At 39.9% G+C, this 18,183-nt stretch overlaps 1 protein-coding gene across 3 annotated transcripts in view; it reads left to right on the top strand.

The window, feature by feature from the left end:
* kcnh2b (potassium voltage-gated channel, subfamily H (eag-related), member 2b) overlaps positions 1-18,183 on the top strand; it is a 319,040-nt gene that overhangs the window by 165,006 nt on the left and 135,851 nt on the right. For all 3 annotated transcript variants that reach the window (XM_031298279.2, XM_031298278.2, XM_035998114.1), the window contains 3 exons: positions 3,120-3,333; positions 4,017-4,354; positions 5,136-5,347. In XM_031298279.2, the coding sequence (XP_031154139.1) occupies positions 3,120-3,333; positions 4,017-4,354; positions 5,136-5,347 (764 nt within the window). The remainder of the gene's footprint in view (positions 1-3,119; positions 3,334-4,016; positions 4,355-5,135; positions 5,348-18,183) is intronic.

Raw genomic sequence — 18,183 nt, 5'->3', positions numbered from 1 at the left:
ACAGATTTCTATAATGAACAAGTATAAACGTTGGACCTTTAAATTTTAATACACTGGACCTTTAAATTTGTCATTACTTTTGGTAAATAAAAAGTTTAGAAAATCATCAGAAGAAACATTGACGAAACAATAAACGACAGTAATTGTTAATAGAGAAGTAATAGAGTACAGTAGGTGAACAGACTTCAGAAAACTAAAGACAAACTTGTTGATGATGGAAATTTACAATTTTGACTGGTTCAGTGCTTACAATCCTTGTCCGTCATGCCTCTCTGTTCATTTATTGTACTCTCCTCACAGTCACCTAGCTCTCTATTTTCTGTGTGCGCTGAAAAAAAATCTGGTGTTAATAAACAGAAAGGAGTGCACAAGCCACAAAACATTGTTCCAGCCAATCAGCAACAGGTGGTGACAGTTGATGGTAGGGGGGGTGGGGAATGCAGCATCGCTTACTGCACCTTTAACATGTTCAGTCCAGGGTCTTAGCAGAGAATGTCTAATAAGAGGAGAACTTCCACTCTCGGGAAACTTCCAGCTTCTGAACTGGTTGCAGTTCCACTCTGATTCCATATGAGGGCGCTCACAGTGCAGAATGAATGGAGGTATATGGAGCTATACCCCTTTTCTTAGGATATCATTTTTTGTCTAGTAATTTGAATGTTGCATTCGAAAGGGGAGGCTAAGAAAATACACACTGCTGGGTGTTAGATTTTTTAAAAGTGTATTTTTTGTTCTAAAAAGCCTTTTAAAATGTCAATGACGTCATACACATATACGGCCAGAGATACTGCTTTACGGCAAGCTCTGAGTCACTTCCTTTTTTCTCTGGAGGCATCGACAACACAGCTGACAGGTTAGACTCTCCCTGTTAATACACAGCTGACAGGTTAGACTCTCCCTGTTAATACTACACAGCTGACAGGTTAGACTCTCCCTGTTAATACTACACAGCTGACAGGTTAGACTCTCCCTGTTAATACTACACAGCTGACAGGTTAGGCTCTCCCTGCTAATACTACACAGCTGACAGGTTAGACTCTCCCTGTTAATACTACACAGCTGACAGGTTAGACTCTCCCTGTTAATACTACACAGCTGACAGGTTAGACTCTCCCTGTTAATACTACACAGCTGACAGGTTAGACTCTCCCTGTTAATACTACACAGCTGACAGGTTAGACTCTCCCTGTTAATACTACACAGCTGACAGGTTAGGCTCTCCCTGTCAATACACGTGCTAGAAAGAGGTTTGCTAATGTTTTAAAGACCACGCCAAAATATTCACTCTGACATTCTGGTTCTGCTTCGGATGCTGTCAAGCGGGATCTCTGGTCGTAATCAGTCCTTCACTGACCAATCAGCATTCATTAGCAAAATGCTAGCGTGTTATGGGCAAAAACGACTCAACCTGTAAGAAATCAAAAGAACATAAGTACTCGTTCATTCAACTTTTTTAACCTATAATCCATGATGAACTTGCAAAAACTACAATCAAATCTGAGATTTCTCAATGACAATCAGGCGAAAGAGACACATTTAGCCCTCCATAGAGTCCCATTCATTTTGCCCTCGCCTGCGATCACCCCCAGTGGAACTCTGGTGGAACTGCAACCAAATTCTGTACAATGGGGCTGAATAGGGAGTGAACAGACTCACCGTAGACGGGCTCTGGTCGTAGTCAGAGTTTAGAAATTAGTGAGGTACAGAGTTCTTTCTTTTAATGGCGCTTATTTACTGTAGCAACATTCATTCCAAAATGACACCTACAAACACAACCCACCCTATACTAGGGATCCACCGATACAGTTTTTTTCAGGGCCGATACTGGTTTTTAGTAGTTAACGAAGCCGATAACCGATATTTGGAACCGATATGCATTTACAGTGAAAATGAAAATCTTGAAGTCAAAATGAAGATTTTGGAATGTTACAAACTCCAACACAAAACTTTGTTTAAATGCTTTAAGCAATTATTTAATAAATGAGAAACTTTCACCATAATCCCCAGTAACAGAGAGTCAGATAGTGTTGTGGGAGGGACATGAAGTCAGACTCAGTGGTGAGATAAACTGAAGCAGAGGGACAGACACAGAGCTGTAGCAGAGCCAAAGTACAACACTTTTTAATTCATTCACGTTATCAGTTATCAGGAAAATAAAACGTGATACAGATCATCTGCTAACTGACAAAAAAAAACAGACCGATAATCAGCCAGGGCCAATAATCAGGCGTTTAAAGCAAGACTTCTCGGTGTGTGTGTGGGTGTGTGTGTGTGTGTGTGTGTGTGTGTGTGTGTGTGTGTGTGTGTGTGTGTGTGTGATGTTTGGCTCACTACATTTACTTGTATTGTGTCTTGTATTCAGTTTAGACTAGAAAAGTTCAACAAGTGAGTGCTCAGTTGTACTGTGGCATATTCTACAGATAGGCTATAGACATTAAAACTATAGTGAAAGGTGACAGTTATGTAATGCGGCTGGTATGATGTCAATATGACTATCAACAGATCCTTGTCACTGTCTGCTTCTGTTGAGAACTGCGCGCCTCACACAGAGAAAGTACTGGTTTCACGTTATTCAGATGCAAAGAGACAGTGGTTTTTTTTTTTGGGAAATAATTACGAGGTCCGAACCTCAGTGACCTCATAGCTGGCTATGGCCGTATATTTGTTTCATTTTGCAGAAAGGCCAGGTGGATGTAATATTCGCTAAGTAATTTCATTCCTGTGAATCCTGGTATTTGTGTTGGATCAAGTTTGACAAAATCCTTTTTTTTCCACGAACATGAACGTGCACTTAATGTTCCAGAGGAATAACCCTGGGGAATAGCTGAATATCTGAAGTAGGACAGTGATCATATTTGGAATCAAGTCTTTCTCTCTGTGTTATTTGACATTGTGGCTAAAACTCAAAAACGAATCAAAGCTCCTGTCCCAGATTCCTGTAGATTGTTTTTGAAGCTGTATTTTGAAGGTTTATTAGAGTCAGCGTGATCCAGTTCAAATCTCCCTCTCTGCTAGCATGACCTCCACTACCTAGAATATCCTCCCATATTCTCTCTCTCCATTCTCTCTCTCCACCTGTCACTGTGCAGGCAATCTTACCTCCTCCTTCTCTCCTCCAGGTCGTCCACGAGGCTTTAAGCTGCGTCTTCCCCTGCTGCGCTCCATGTCCAACAGTAAAGTGTCTCTGAACGACACAGAGGCAGGTCACATCCCCACTGCCACACCCCTGCCGCTGCACCCAGACCACCACAGTCATGAGTCTGTAGGCATGGGGGAGTTCCTGCCTCTTCCCCCTTTAGCGCTAAACCACCAGGAGCAAATCAGTGGAAGCAGGTAGGCCCTGTGAATTATTATAAGGGTTAGTTGTATGTTTGGGAGCTAGAGATGGGTTAGCAGAGGCTTATTTAAAATACTGAATTTGTGGAACATGTATTGCAGTCTTGATTAGTCTTATAAAGGGTCTATGCTTTTGAGAATAGTGTTATATTTGTCGTGGAATGCTTTCCTTTCTGCCATCCTCAAGTCTTAGGTGTGAAATCTATTTTTTATTTTTTTATTTTTTATTTTTTTTAATACACTTTCAGCTTAGCTAGATTTGACACTTTTCTCAACCAGGCTCATTAACTTTTAACTTCCAAATTTGACTTTTGCCGGGAATATTGTGCAAATTAAATCCTACGAAATGAGAATACACCACACTATCTCGTAATGCCTTCATTGTAAGTGTAATTGCATAATTGTGTGGACTGTTCTCACTTTATTGTGTCTCATTTTCATCTCTTTTTCTTTTTTTAAGCTCCTTGTAGCAAATGACTCTTGCATGCTTCCAGCAAGGAAATCCTCTTGTCCCTTTTCCTCCTACAGTGAGGTAAAAGGTTACTGCTGGCTAAAAACAGCAGCATTCTTTTTTTAATATGGGCAGACGCTTGCCATCACATGGCTTTAACCCAAAATATCCAGTTGAATGACATCTGTAACACCCTGTTACGTAATACCCATTATTTTCTGTTTCCTAGGTCAGCTCTACAGAGTTGGCCAGAAGACCACCAGGAGGACCAGCACACCTTTCTGGGCCCTGACCCTCCTGTACACACTGCTTCTCCTCCTCCACCTCCCCGCAGAGCCCACCTTGTGGGTCCCCTCACCCAGTCGTCCCCCTGTGTAGCGCCTCACCACCGCTTCAGCCTCAACCCGGACGCCTCAGGCTCCAACTGCTCACTGTCTCGCAGCCGCTCGCGGGAGAGCTTCCACAGCATGCGTCGCGCCTCCTCCGTAGACGAGATCGAGGCCATGAGGCCCGAATGGGAGCGAAAGAACCGCAGAGCGAGTATCCGACCGGGGAGCAGCAGCACTGGTGAGGAAGAGGAGGTGGAAAAACAGACACACTATTATTATTATTAATTATTATTCCCTTTGATTTTAACTAGGGCTGAACGATTTGGGGAAAAAATCAAATAGAGATTTTTCTGCCAGATATTGTGAATACGATTAGCGGTTATTATTATTTTTTTTTTTTTTTTAGTTTAGCTTCAATATTCACTGTGTAACAGATAAACCATGTCATGGAGCATTATAACATGAGACACCATCAAACATGCTCTATATTCTTATGCAAGGATGAGAACATAGATATGAATTGCCAGCAATGAGTGATTTTCTTTTAATAAGCATGGAACATTGAACAGTAAAACACAGAACATTTATCACAAAAGCTAAAGTTATAATAATAAAAAAAAATTCTAATAAAAAAATATCAGTACTTTATGTAAAGTGTAATGTCTGATCTGCCTCATTTCAACAGCAGCATCTACATATTACTGCTTCTACCATCATGTTCAATAAAGTTATACAAAATAAATGAAAAATCCACTGAAGATAGGACATTTCTGTTAACACTCAGCGATATGTAACATTATTCCTGCATTTATCTAAGGAAAAACAGTAAATATAATAATAAAAAGAGGAATAAAAAATGTTCAACCCAATATTACACCAAACATTCAAGTAAATATTGCACATTTGATTAATCGCGGTCGTCACGGTTAGCTAATCGCATTCTTTCAAATCGTTATTGCGATTGGACAGCGATTAATGGTTCAGCCCTAATCTTAACATTACTGTCTGTGTGTTTGCAGGTGCTGTGAACAGTAAGTCCAACATATTGAACTCCACGTCGGACTCTGACCTGATGCGGTACCGCACCATTTCCAAGATCCCTCAGATCACCCTCAACTTTGTGGATTTCAAAGCCGACCCACTCATCGCCCTGCCCACAGGGGACATGGACATCATAGCTCCCTGCAAACTCATCGACCGGACGCACCATGTCACAGAGAAAGTCACCCAGGTAGGACACAGTTCATGTACAGTATAGAGTGTGTGATGTACAACGCAGGGAGAGAGCTTGTGCTTGTGTTATCTGTGAGGGTTTTGGCCCGTCTGAACCAATTTGGGCGGCTGGTTTGTTTTTTGCTTCAGTGCTTTTTTCTGTTCCTCTGGGCAGTTTAGCCCATACTGAACACGGAGGTTCAGCCGTGGAAAGGTGTGTGCTCATGTACTACGCTTCTACATGCAGAGAATATATCCATGTGTGTAGGTGCTCTCGGACAGATCTGTAAGTTCTCGTAATTGAATTAACGCTTGCTGCTCGCTATTATCTGACAAGTGTTCCTGGGGAGATAATGCTTGTTGCACCGGCTCGAGTGAATGAGCTGTGATGAGATGATGATGGAGGGTGGTGTGAAGGCATTCCAATTACTGGTAATTGACTTTGGGAACAACAGAGAAAGGATGTATGGGACAAGTGAAGCAGCACTTTCATTTCCTCAGTCTCTCACAAGCCTGTGTTCTCTCCCATTTCCCTTTTACAGTCAGAATTACAGTCACTTCCCTTCTTCTCTCACAGGCTGCAAACCCATCACCTCTACTACTCCACTACTCCACTACTTTTAAAAAGCTTCCTACCTCTCTCTGTAGATGTTCTGTCTGAAGTTCTGTCCTACATAGTCAACACTATGGATGCCACGGTGAGGACATTAATCCACCAGTTAATAAACCTTTGACAACACCGGTGTTACCGATTACACCGTAAACGCACCACAGCTGTGTGTAGCCTCTCTGACTCTCTGGTGGAGTGCGGCGAGCGCGGTTCATTTTGGCAGCCGCTGGGTTGAGACACACAGGAGGCGGGAGCACCACAAAGCGCTGCCCGCTTCCCTTCAGGCGCCCATGTTAAAGGTGCTGTAGGTAGGATTGTGAAGATCCAGGACTTAGCCAAAGAATTTGAACATTGACAACTTCTCAGTCCCTCCCCCCTTTCTTCTAAAGCCCAAACGGTCTCCTAAGCCCTTCCCCCCACAAGGGAGAATGAATGCGTGTGCATGAGCAGTGATTCACACACAGTTAGACACCCCCCTCCCTGGCCCTGATTGGTGCATCTGAACAGGGAGCGGTGGATTTTTCACACTACAGGCTGTAGGTGGTGCCAGAGGAGCCGGATTTATTTATTTTAAATGACCTGCTTCATGTAGTTCTACTGGAACATAGGGTCAGTTTCAGCAGATATGACAGAAAGGTAGTTTTATAAGGCTTACCTACTGCACCTTTAACTATAGATTGTGTAGATCTATGTGTTTCACGATCTATTTTCTGGTCTCTTTTCTCTGCAAGCAAAACCTTGCAAGAAAATACACTGACAATCTATTGTAAACGATAGAAATATATATCATATATGACAAAGTAATTCAGTTGAGGAGACAGAAGAGGCGACCAAATGGGACTTCTGGAGAGAAGGAAAGTGTGCTTTGACTTCACCATTTACCAAGGTGCTTGTTCTTTTTGGATGTTTGATGTTGTCAGCGGTGGTGGAATGTAACTAAGTACATTTACTCAAGTTTACTGTACTTAAGTCCAAATGTTGAGGTACTTCTACTTTACTTGAGTCTTTTCTTTTCATGCCACTTTCTACTTCTACTCCGCTACATTTCAGAGAGAAATATTGTACTTTTTACTCCACTACATTCATCTGACAGCTTTAGTTACTAGTTACTTTACACATTAAGATTCCTGCACACAAAACACATGTAGTTTATAACATCTGATGTTTTATTCTAAAGTAAACTAGCCAACAATATAACGGCCTTCAAGTCCAGCTGAAATGATTAGACCATTAAACACACAACCGGTTGATCCTTTACACTTTCTACAATGGGAGGAGAGTTCTGCACTGAGTACTTTTACTTTTACTACTTTAAGGACATAATGCTGATGAAACACATATTTGCAATGCAGGACTTCTACTTGTAACGGAGTATTTTTACAGTGTGGTATTAGTTCTTTTAAGTAAAGGATCTGAATACTTCTTCCACCGCTGGTTGTCAGAAGAGAGCTTTTGAGGGCAAAGGTCACACAAATAAGGTGGTTTAAAGGCAAAGTGTTCTTGTCCACTTGCACAGAAAGTTCAATTAGTATTTCTTTTTAGATGAAGACATCTTCCAGAGGAGCAGGTTAATCACAGAGCATTTCTCGGCCTCGTTTCAGAACGTGCTGAGAGTCTTTGAACAGTTGAATAGGTTTATGTAGCCTTATAAGCAGATCAAAATGTGGCTCTTGTTTTCTTAAATCTAGTGTTAGAGGTGAATGACACCCTGGTTCACTTCTACAGTTCCAGAGATACTTACTTTACACTTCCTGTATGTCTGTCAGTGCATGTGCATTCAGCAGTTACGTGCGTCTCAGATTGATGGCTGGTGTGGCATCTCATCACTCAGCATCCTGTAGATTAATCAGTTTGTTATTAAAGCCCATAACTCCTGTCAGATTCATATGACCGTGATGAACAGCAGGGGAAACAATTATAGCGAGAAATGTGCCATAAACTTCAAACTTAGCTGTCTGACAAAGATGACATCTCATGTCCCTAAAACAACGACTTATGGGTGGGCTATAACAGCCCATCGTGAATCACAGGGTGTTCTTTTTATGTCGTATTTCGAAATGTATGATGATTGGCTTTTGTGAAAGGTCTCTCTTTTGTCAGAAAGGGTTTTGAGATTGTCACAAGTTTTTGATTTTTCAATGCCTCTGTTCTTTCAATTATCATCAGTTTGTCTGATTTATATTTGAAATTACAGTAAAAGGGAGAATATTCCTCCTTTTTAACATCATCTCCCCCCATTCATGCTAGAGTAAAATCACTTTAAACTGAAGATATGAAACCTTGATCTGTTTTGTCAGTTTCCATATTAAATGGTGCTTTTTGTGCGTGATGGTGCTTTGATGGCACTGTGTGCTACAGTAGTGTCAGATGGTTCACATTAAACCAAAAAAATACACACTATGTATGCATGTTGCAGAATACAGACAGAATGTTGACACCTCCTTAAACATTTTATTCTCTTATACATATATGTTTGTGTTTTAAACACAACAGAAAATAACTACTGCACAACAACTAGGTTGGACAACTAAATGACTCCAAATGATCTTATTTTGATAAATTAAATGATGGCCTATAATGATGTAATTTTATTGCAGATAAAGAGGTGTCTCTTGCTAGAGTGTTTCAAACGCTCTCAAAGGTTATTTTCTTTTTATTCAAACTTCAACATGAGGCCAGTAAAGTAATCCCATATTTTAAGCTTATCTGTTTCTCACATTTGGAAGCCCATGTTGGGAGTGAGATGAGCAGAAAAGATTACGTTAATTCTCTGCTGGGACTGTACTTACTAAAGAGGAATATGGACAATCTATTCTTTCATATACTGTGAGTGAGACATCATCCTCTCTTTTCTCTCCGAGTAGGAATGGGATCATCAGCAGAGAATAATCCAAAGTTGATGATGCAACACAACATAAACCTCATGCTGCACAGTATGTGATGGGCAGCTGGCAAGGTCAAAACATTACCCTGTGAATGTGAGTGTGTACTGTATATGCATGTATGTGTACATTAGTAGTGCAGATGGAGGAAACAGCACCAGCTGTGTCTCCAAATGCTATGGACTGCTATTTATAGACAGTTAAGGGAAGAATGCAAAACACAAAATGAGCTGCATTTTCACTGTATATATCTGACATTCATTTAACATGAAGACTCTCTTTTGTAACACTGTGTTGGGGATTTTGTTTTGTTTCTTAGTAGAAAACTCACATCATGTAATTGGGGGGGGAAAGATGTTGAATTCATGAACCCATAATAACATCACAACAGCAGGGTGTTGTTTTGATGATAATCCCATAAGTCCTCTAAAGCATTGCTTCCACCTGCCCTCTCACCTTCTTTTGGAGTCCGAGTCCTGCCGGTTTTCAGCCACCTACAGACAGCTTATTTCAGTGATCGCTGCCTTTTCAACTACAAAGGGAGAAATAACCAGTTAGAGGGTAACTACTGTTTTTTTTTTCAACTTGGACCCTATTTTCCTATGTTTTTGTATGTAAGTGACTGAAAGGAACAACACTCTTTGAAATTGGTCCAGTATTAAGCGTGAACGCTGTAACCGGAAGCCACAGACCAGGCTGCAACGTAACCCTATAGGGCAAATGTTCAGTGTCAGTTTGGTCCACGAAAAGTTCTGTTTTTGCCACAGCAGACTCAGATTATTATTCTACAGAGATAGACCTTTATAAAACCTCTTAAAGACCTTTCTGTTTAACCAGAAACAGCTCTGAGGTTGCTAGCGCTAAACCCACCAGACTCCATTTAAAAAAGCAATACTTTTAGCGTGTATAGAGCCAACATATTTTCACATGTAAATCAGTAAACTATGTGTTTATTTCAACCAAAACTAGAGTTGTGATGGTTGGAAAAGTGGAAAGACGACCCAAAATGGCTTTTAATAGTTTTATTTTGTTTCTGTCGACTTTGAATGAAGTGTATTTCACATGGAGTCTGGTGGGTTTAGCGAACGCAATTTTGCAGATGTTTTTATGTTTAAAAAAAAGGATCTTACTCTTTAACAGAAAGGTCGACCTCCTTAGAAATCCTTTCCATAATGTTGTCAGACAGTTAGAATATTAATCTGAGTCTGTCAGTGGCAAAACGAGCACTTTTGTGAATGTAAATACAAGCTGGATAATTGTCCTATTAACTTACATTGTAGCTTGTTTCGCTGACTGCCGACTGCAGCGTTCTCTCTTAATACTGGACCAATGTCAAAGATTGTTGTTCCTATCAGTCGCTTAGACATAAAAACAAATATGGTCCAGGTTGAAAAAATGGTAGATACCCTTTAAATCTACAACTGAGCTGTGTGGTTCAACTGAAAACCTTTTTTTACTATTTTGATCTGTGTGGTGAATGCCAGAGAACAGCTGTTTGGTGGATATAATGGCATTGTGAGAGCACCTGCATTACCAGCTCAGGCCTGAAGATGACAGCACCACACCAGGTAGTGTGATGACAGGCCTCTGCAATCCCTCAGAGGAGCAGAGAAGAAGTTGAAAGGAAAAAACAAGCTACATAATTGAAGTGTTCCATAAAACATCTGACACCCTGAACGAGAACTCATGCAGATTTCCTCTCTCATTTGGACTGGCTTCCTGCGCTGTCTCATTTTTCCTGCTCTGTACATGTGGATCTTTGCCTCTTGCGCTTCTTTAATGACCAAGCTGCTTGCACTCACACTGGCTCATGGCTGGAATGTAAATACACCAGCTGCCTTCTCATGTACAGTAGTTATCTATTCATAGTAAGTATTACTGTAGCACTAGGGGTGGGCGGAAAAATCGACACAGCATATTATCGCGTTGATCTTTTATTATATAAATTGCACATGAGAATTTAAATGTTGGTACTAAAATAACAACATTTTAAATTTAAAGTTTATCTTTCTAGAAAAATCATGTTCACAAAAGTTTTCCTTTGAGGACATCATTTTAAGTTAACACACTCAGTCAGTAGGGAGTTGGGTTGGGAATCGGAGGATTGCTGGTTCAAGTCACCTCCTGGGCACTGCCAAGGTGCTCTTGAGCCACTGCTCGGGTTGCCTTTCCATGGGCAGCCCCCTCACTCTGACATCTCTCCGTTAGTACATGTATAGGTACTGAGCATGTATGTAATTCAGGCCTGTGTGTAATGTGTATAACAACAGAGTGAAAACATTGTAATATCCCCTTGTGGGATTAATAAAGAATACATTATTATTATTACTATTATAAATGTATAATATATTGTGATAATATCATATTGTGGGGCATCTGCTGATTCCCGCCCCTAATTAGCACTATCTGCTCATCAGTCATTTAAAAAATGGATTAAAGCCTTTTGTCTTACGGACTCTATATGAGCTTTAACTGTGTATAGCAGAGATCTCCAACAGGGGGTCCTCAGAATCACTGCAGGTGAGCCGCCAAATTATTGTTAATTTTTGAAAGATTTTTCAAAAATTTAAATGAATTCATGAATTCCACATATTATTAGCAAATACAAATCCCCACTGCTTACTGACCTGACTGCATTTGATTTCTGAAGGAACTGAGTACTGGACTGCTAGATATTAAGTTAAGTACATACTTTATTTGGGTTTTTGCTGCTTCTTGTACTTTTCTACTTTCTACTGCTGATGTGTGTTCTTTGCTGGATTGGTTGTGTTGTTAGGTATAATTTAGTGGTTTTTCTTAAAGTGAAACTAGTTAATGTAAAGTGTGAATTTGGGGAGTGGAGGTTAACGACTCTCAGGTGCTTTTGACTGATTAGCCAGGGTGTGGCCTCCCCACCTGATTCTTAACATTAAAAATGATGTATAAGTCACACCAATAATTATTATTTTAATAGCTTAGTATTATTTGCAAAAAGGTGAGCAGGGGTCCCTGCTCCATCTCTCTTTTAGTTTAGGGGTCCTTGGTTTAAAAAATGTTGAAGACGGTGTATAGGCTTGAGCACAGGTGACTTGAAACTGACACATTAGACAGTCTAATAAGGGTGGATGGATGGGTAGGAGTGGCTGAGAGGATGTCAAGAAATAGGACGGACTTACTCAGTGTTTGGAGAGGCATGAAGAGCTGAGCAAACCACCCAACCGTGTAGAGAAAAACTGGCATCATGCCTCACTGCACACCTGGATGCCCACATACACACTTTTAGTGACACTCATAGCTTCTATGACTGTGGTCACGTTCGTAGATCACTTGATGATCTACAAACTAAGATATACATTCCACACACTCACCCATCACAGCCCTCACAGTATTACTGACACACACCCAGCCCCACACACAGCATTCTTACAGACATGTGAACATGTACTATAAGCACCCACACATACTCACTTACATTGCCCTGACACTCTCTTACACTCAGGCATACACACACACACACACACACACACACACACACACACACACACACACACACACACACACACACACACACACACACACACACACACACACACACACACACACACACACACACACTGCCTCGCAACTCAAGCAGCATGTCACATCCAACTCCACAGTGGGATACAATGGAGCAATGGATGGCACAAACCGCGCCCAGCAGCAAAATGGTAGGAACCGTCTCCATCTCCTTAAAATCAGAGAACTGTTGCAGCTAGTGCTGAAGTTTCAGTTTTGGTGCATGTGTTGGTGAATAGTGTTTATAGTGTTAGGAGGGCCTGTGCATTGAGTGCTGTGTGTGAGATGCAGGTGTTTTTTTTTTTTTGTTTTTTTTTTTTTTAGTTTACAGTGTAGACAGCTGAGAAGGTGGAAAATAGTGTTGTTTGTATTTTATAGCATAGCATGGAACAGCTGATATACAATATAAATTATAAGTAATTCAAATTCTTAAAGTAATTGTCAGTATGAAAATGCATATCCAGACGGTCTGATGAGTATTTGTTTGGTATTTTGACATCTGCTGGTCAAAAAGTACTCACAAGGTATTGGATGCTTCCTGAAGCCCCCACAACACAGGAATGGATAGATATAGTAAATGACATCTGTTACCTTCTCTCTTTGTCTTCAAAAAAATGTTTTCATTAACCTTTGGACTAAGTGGGTCAAATATGTAAAGCCCTTACAGCCAGAATTCATTGAGGTATTAAATAAATGTGTAATGTTTTAATTTTGAAAGGACCCTGAAAAACTTCCCTTAGTTTGTTTCTGTCAATATTAGTTTTAATAATATTTTATAATAAAGTTTCTTTAAAGTCCTCCCCGGTCTTACCAACCTATGTTTTATTTAAACACTGTGCACTGTACACCTTACCTCTTCCAAACAGTATTAAGTAAATGGACAGCAGATATATTATGTATTATTTATTCATACATACATATATATGCTAATGTGATCATTTATATTCACATATATATATAATACATGTTGCCAGTATTATTGGCATTTTCATTCTTACAACTACTAAGAATTTGAATTACTTATTATTTATTCCTGACATATCGGTTATCAGCTGTTTTTGGATTCTTTTAGTTTCATGCTCAGTTGTTTCTTAAATGATGAAAGTAAGAAGTCAAACTGTCAAGTCGTGGTATAGCTTTTAGGAACTCTGCTGGTCCAATTTGTCTTTATGTTCTGTGTGACGACGCCGAAGGGTCCACTTCCAAATTAGAAACACAACATGAGCTCTAGTGAACTTCGTGGTACTTTGACAAGATTCAGTCCCAATTAAGCAGCATATAAAAAGTCCAAAATGTTGGTAGTGTTTTGCTGACAAAGACAGTTTGGACCAAAAAAGATGACGGTCTCATTAATTTAATGCTGGTCACCCTGGTGGGGAAATTGTGACTAGGGGTGGTAGTCTAAATTAGGATTATTTATTTGGTTAGTTTTTCTGTTTATTCCTCTACTCCCCCTGCTGAGGCACAGGAAGTTAAACTCCAGTATATTACATCAAGACAAACACCCACATAAATAATAAAAAATGAGTTATTATTTTAGAATAATGGTTTAAAATCTATTCTATCTGACATTCTGTGTCCCCATGTGAAAACGCTGCTACTTTGTGACTTCTGAGCTGTGTGCATAGGGTATTCATACAGAGTACTGTAATAAGCCACTTATCAAAGAACACTTATGCCATCAAAGACTTACATAAAATGGAATGCAGGTTGTGTATATTTCTTTAATGAGCAGGCTTCACAGAAGATGAGAGGAGATATCCATGGCAAAGGCAGGAGGACTGGGTCACATCTTCACTGTACTTTGAGTCACTGTGTGTGTGTGTGTGTTTGTGTGTGTGTGTGTGTGTGTGTGTGTGTGTGTGTGTGTGTGTGTGTGTGTGTGTGTGCGTGTGCGTGCGTGTGTGTTTTTATATATACGTCATATGTCTGAAAATATGCATTAACATGAATCCAACATATTATTAGTAAATATATTTTTTTAATGTACACAACATTGATGATAGGCTCACTGCCCTATAGGTAATTTAGCCATTCACAGATACAGTTATACTTAAGGATTTACTGTGCCACATTTTAACATTATAAATATAAGAATATGCCTACAATGTTTATTTTAAAAGCTTAGTATTGTATGCACCATAAAAAGGTATGTGTAAAGGCTTCAGGCCGCCTTAAACGTTTTTGTAGGTCCGGTTTAATATGCAACTAAATTTGATACAATATATAGTTAGGGGTCCCTGCTCCATCACTTTTTCAGCTAAGAGGTCCTTGGCCTAAAAGACGTTGAAGACCCCTGCACTAGAACACTATGTGCCTTTCCTGTGTAGTTGTCCATCTTTCACATTTCTCTACCGTACAGTGAAGTTGCTACCGGAGCGGATACAGTATGGGTTCAAAAAAAATATCATAGTAAGTGCAACACTGCATATTTTATGTGGTTGACAGGTTGTTTTTGACAAGCAGACATGGAAATTGTTTGCTATTTGTTATATTTATTTTATATCATACATTTCTTAATATATACAGGTATCTTATTAGAACTGACACTGCAAGTCTATACACAAATATCTACCCACCACTGCTGACTCTGGACACATCAGCATACTCATTCTCCTCGACGAGGGAAATACGTATAGGCTATTTGTCGGCTTGTTGAGCCGTGTGTTGCCAATGCCACACATCGGTTTGAATTATGTTTTTATATTTTTTATTTTCTCTCACGATCGCTTCCACTGCCAGGGTTGCAAATGATAATATAAAAGGCTAAAGCAACGACAGTTTATGGAAAGCAAAATTGTAATTATGGTCAGATCTTGTGCCTGACTGATGGGGAAGTGATATTGATAAGCGTTGTGATTTACGCATAACAGCGTCAGCTTTTCTTCAATAAACCTCAAGTTTTTCTCAGTCTCCCCCCTCTGACACAGCGCTCTTTCTTTTCCTCATTCATTCATTCAGTCTGTATCAGGCACATTTTAGCGCAGTTTATCTGCATGAATGAAAAAACAGGGTTGGTTTATTAACTATGTTAGACAGGCAATAAAACATTTTTTCTCAAAACATGGTATTTCCTTTTGTCAACGATCCCGTTGATGAAGAAGCTGTATTACTTGGCAGGGAGTTAAACATAAGTTGGGAGATGATATTGAGGCCCCGACTATAGATGCATTTTCATTTCCAGATAATAGCCTACCTATTTGAGTGGTATCGTTTTTCTTCCCAGTCTATCAGTTGCCTACATAACCTTATCTGTCCTCATATCATTAACGTCGCCCATCGTGGACATACTCTACATCCCAGCAGATTCTTTGTGTCGCATTATATTTTTTTTGCCAATGGCAGTTTTCAGCCGTCAGAAGAGTGTGACTCGCTCTGGAACGTTTTTTAAACGTTTTTGTAGTGTTCCCTGGACACAAACCAGTAAGAGTCATTAAAAAGGAGTTCCACAGGATTGCAGGTGAATGATGTAAGCCCTTGAAATAAAAGATTATGAATTATAATTCTGTTAATGATGGTGCTGCAGCCTCAGAATGGGATTAGTAGGCCTAGGACTTTTTCGTCCGCAGGATTGCACCTAAATTAAATAGATTAAAGGTTCAATACCATTTCACCAGTAATATTATACTTATGATTAAATATGATATTAATACACTCTATTGGAACTTACGCATTGACTCGAGCAGCAATTTTCTCCCATGCAAATTCTCTCTCTTTTGCAGCAGCCGCTGTGTTGCTTTTTTAACGAAATACATATTCAAACTCGCTGTATGTGCGCATGAGTATTTCCACCGACCAGATGTTTGTGGTTGTTGCCATGGTGAATCGTAGTATCATGGCTCCATTCATGCTGCCTTTTTATTGTGGTGGTGCACATGCTTAACTCTGGTTCATGACATTATCTCTGTCCATTATGTCTCTATTTATGTCTCTATAATCTAATTTCTTTCCCATGTGCACTGCCTCTAATGAGCCTCTATACATTTTTGTAATTGGGTACATAGGCGCTGCTGAAAGTGATGGCTACTGAAAGTTTGTGGTAACCCATTTAGTTGAGTTCAGATCCGTTAGTGAGTGGAAGGGATGTGCTATAAACCAGAGTAATCTTGCAGTAAAACCTTAATCATGCATTGGGGAAATCTGCAGCAAATTTAAAACCATGTTTCGTTAGAAGATTAAAAGTATAACAGAGACTTTGATCAGAGTTTGTTTTCCCTGCATGCCACTGCTTCCATCATGTTTGTTAGTGTACAGTGTAGCAAAGCTGCTCAGGCTGCAGCCCCTGTTATTCCATTAATTGAATTCCCTACTAGTCAAAGTCTGATGATACATATTTGCATAGGGTGATGAGTATGCATGAGCTCTCTAAATAGTGTATGTCGTGAATGATTCAGAAGCAGGTATTTTTAGCAGTGCCACATGTTTTTTGCTGAGAAAGTGCCAGGGGAGGCTGGGCTCTAAAGTGTCACTGTGGTTGTTTAGGTGAGAGATGCACCTCTGGCAGCAGCAGGGCTGTGGGACTTTGAATAGGACAGAAATGAGTAGAAATGAGGGCTTTTATCATCTCCAACAGGAACAGCGCTTCTCAGTCTACCTGGAGGAATGGATGTTCTTTACTGGATGGTTTCAATGACATCTTTGTTAATTGTTTGATTTCTTACTCTTTTTTGTGTCACTGTTTCCAATTTGAATAACACAGTAGTATTTTAGCAATTTATTTTGTTTCTAACATGTTATCCATCTCTATAACAGACCATTTTTTAATAATACAAATATACTACTCCAATTTATGTCCTACTCTATCAAGCTATTAAGAAAAAAAGAGAGAAAAAACACAAGCACCATTAACATCAGTAAGATTTACATTTTCCTTCCTCACTTATGCACTTTTCAAAAATATATCTTTATATGAAATTCAAATTATTGGATGTGTCTGTACAGCAGACTTGAGTCCAAAGTGCTTCAAAGCTAGTTTCAAAGTAAAAAAGAGAGCATACTATAATTGGTACTTTATACCTCTATACTTGTTTTATATATACTAGTACAGTGCCTGCTTGTAGAATTCTTCAAAACCAAATTGTACCCAAAATTACTTACAGAAGGACCCCAAACCACTACTGACTTACAGTGTAGGCTACATCTACATCAGAGGAAGACGTTGTACTACTGTATTTACCTGACAGAGAACGCTGCAGATTCAGAATGTAATCACAAAATATCACAATGGAAATGTGGAGTAATCAGACATTAGCATCATGGACTCATGGCAGTGTGCTACCCACCGGCCTGTTATGAGAACTAATCAGCACCTATCTGGGTTCATCAACCACCAGAGAGAGAGAGAGAGAGAGAGAGAGAGAGAGAGAGAGAGAGACAGAGAGAGAGAGAGAGAGAGAGAGAGAGAGAGAGAGAGAGACAGAGAGAGAGAGAGAGACAGAGAGAGAGAGAGAGAGAGAGAGAGAGAGAGAGAGAGAGAGAGAGAGAGAGAGAGAGAGAGAGAGATCGTCATGTTGATATCACCACAGTCAGCGTTTATAATGACAGTTGTCTCGTCTCGTATGAAAACAAATTTAACACTTGTGGCTTGACGGTTAATGTTGAAGTATGGATTTAATTGCGGGGGTAATTTGGTGACGGTAATGTTATTAGTGTTATAAGTTAGCAGTAGACTAGAATTAACCCGACCCAGGGTGAGTCTGATGAAAACTGCTGTCCTTGCCCGGTCAGCTCCGAGACAGTCTCACATAGCCAGACCTATCTGCACAGCGCTGCAGAGGAAACTCCCAGATAAAGTTATGTTCTGGCTGTGGTTAGAAGTGGTGAATGTAC

The sequence above is a fragment of the Sander lucioperca genome, chromosome 23 (assembly GCF_008315115.2).
Source record: "Sander lucioperca isolate FBNREF2018 chromosome 23, SLUC_FBN_1.2, whole genome shotgun sequence".
NCBI classification, from domain to species: Eukaryota; Metazoa; Chordata; class Actinopteri; order Perciformes; family Percidae; genus Sander; species Sander lucioperca.
The sequence above is the reverse complement of the archived record's forward strand: the minus strand, read 5'-3'. Positions and strand labels throughout refer to the sequence as shown.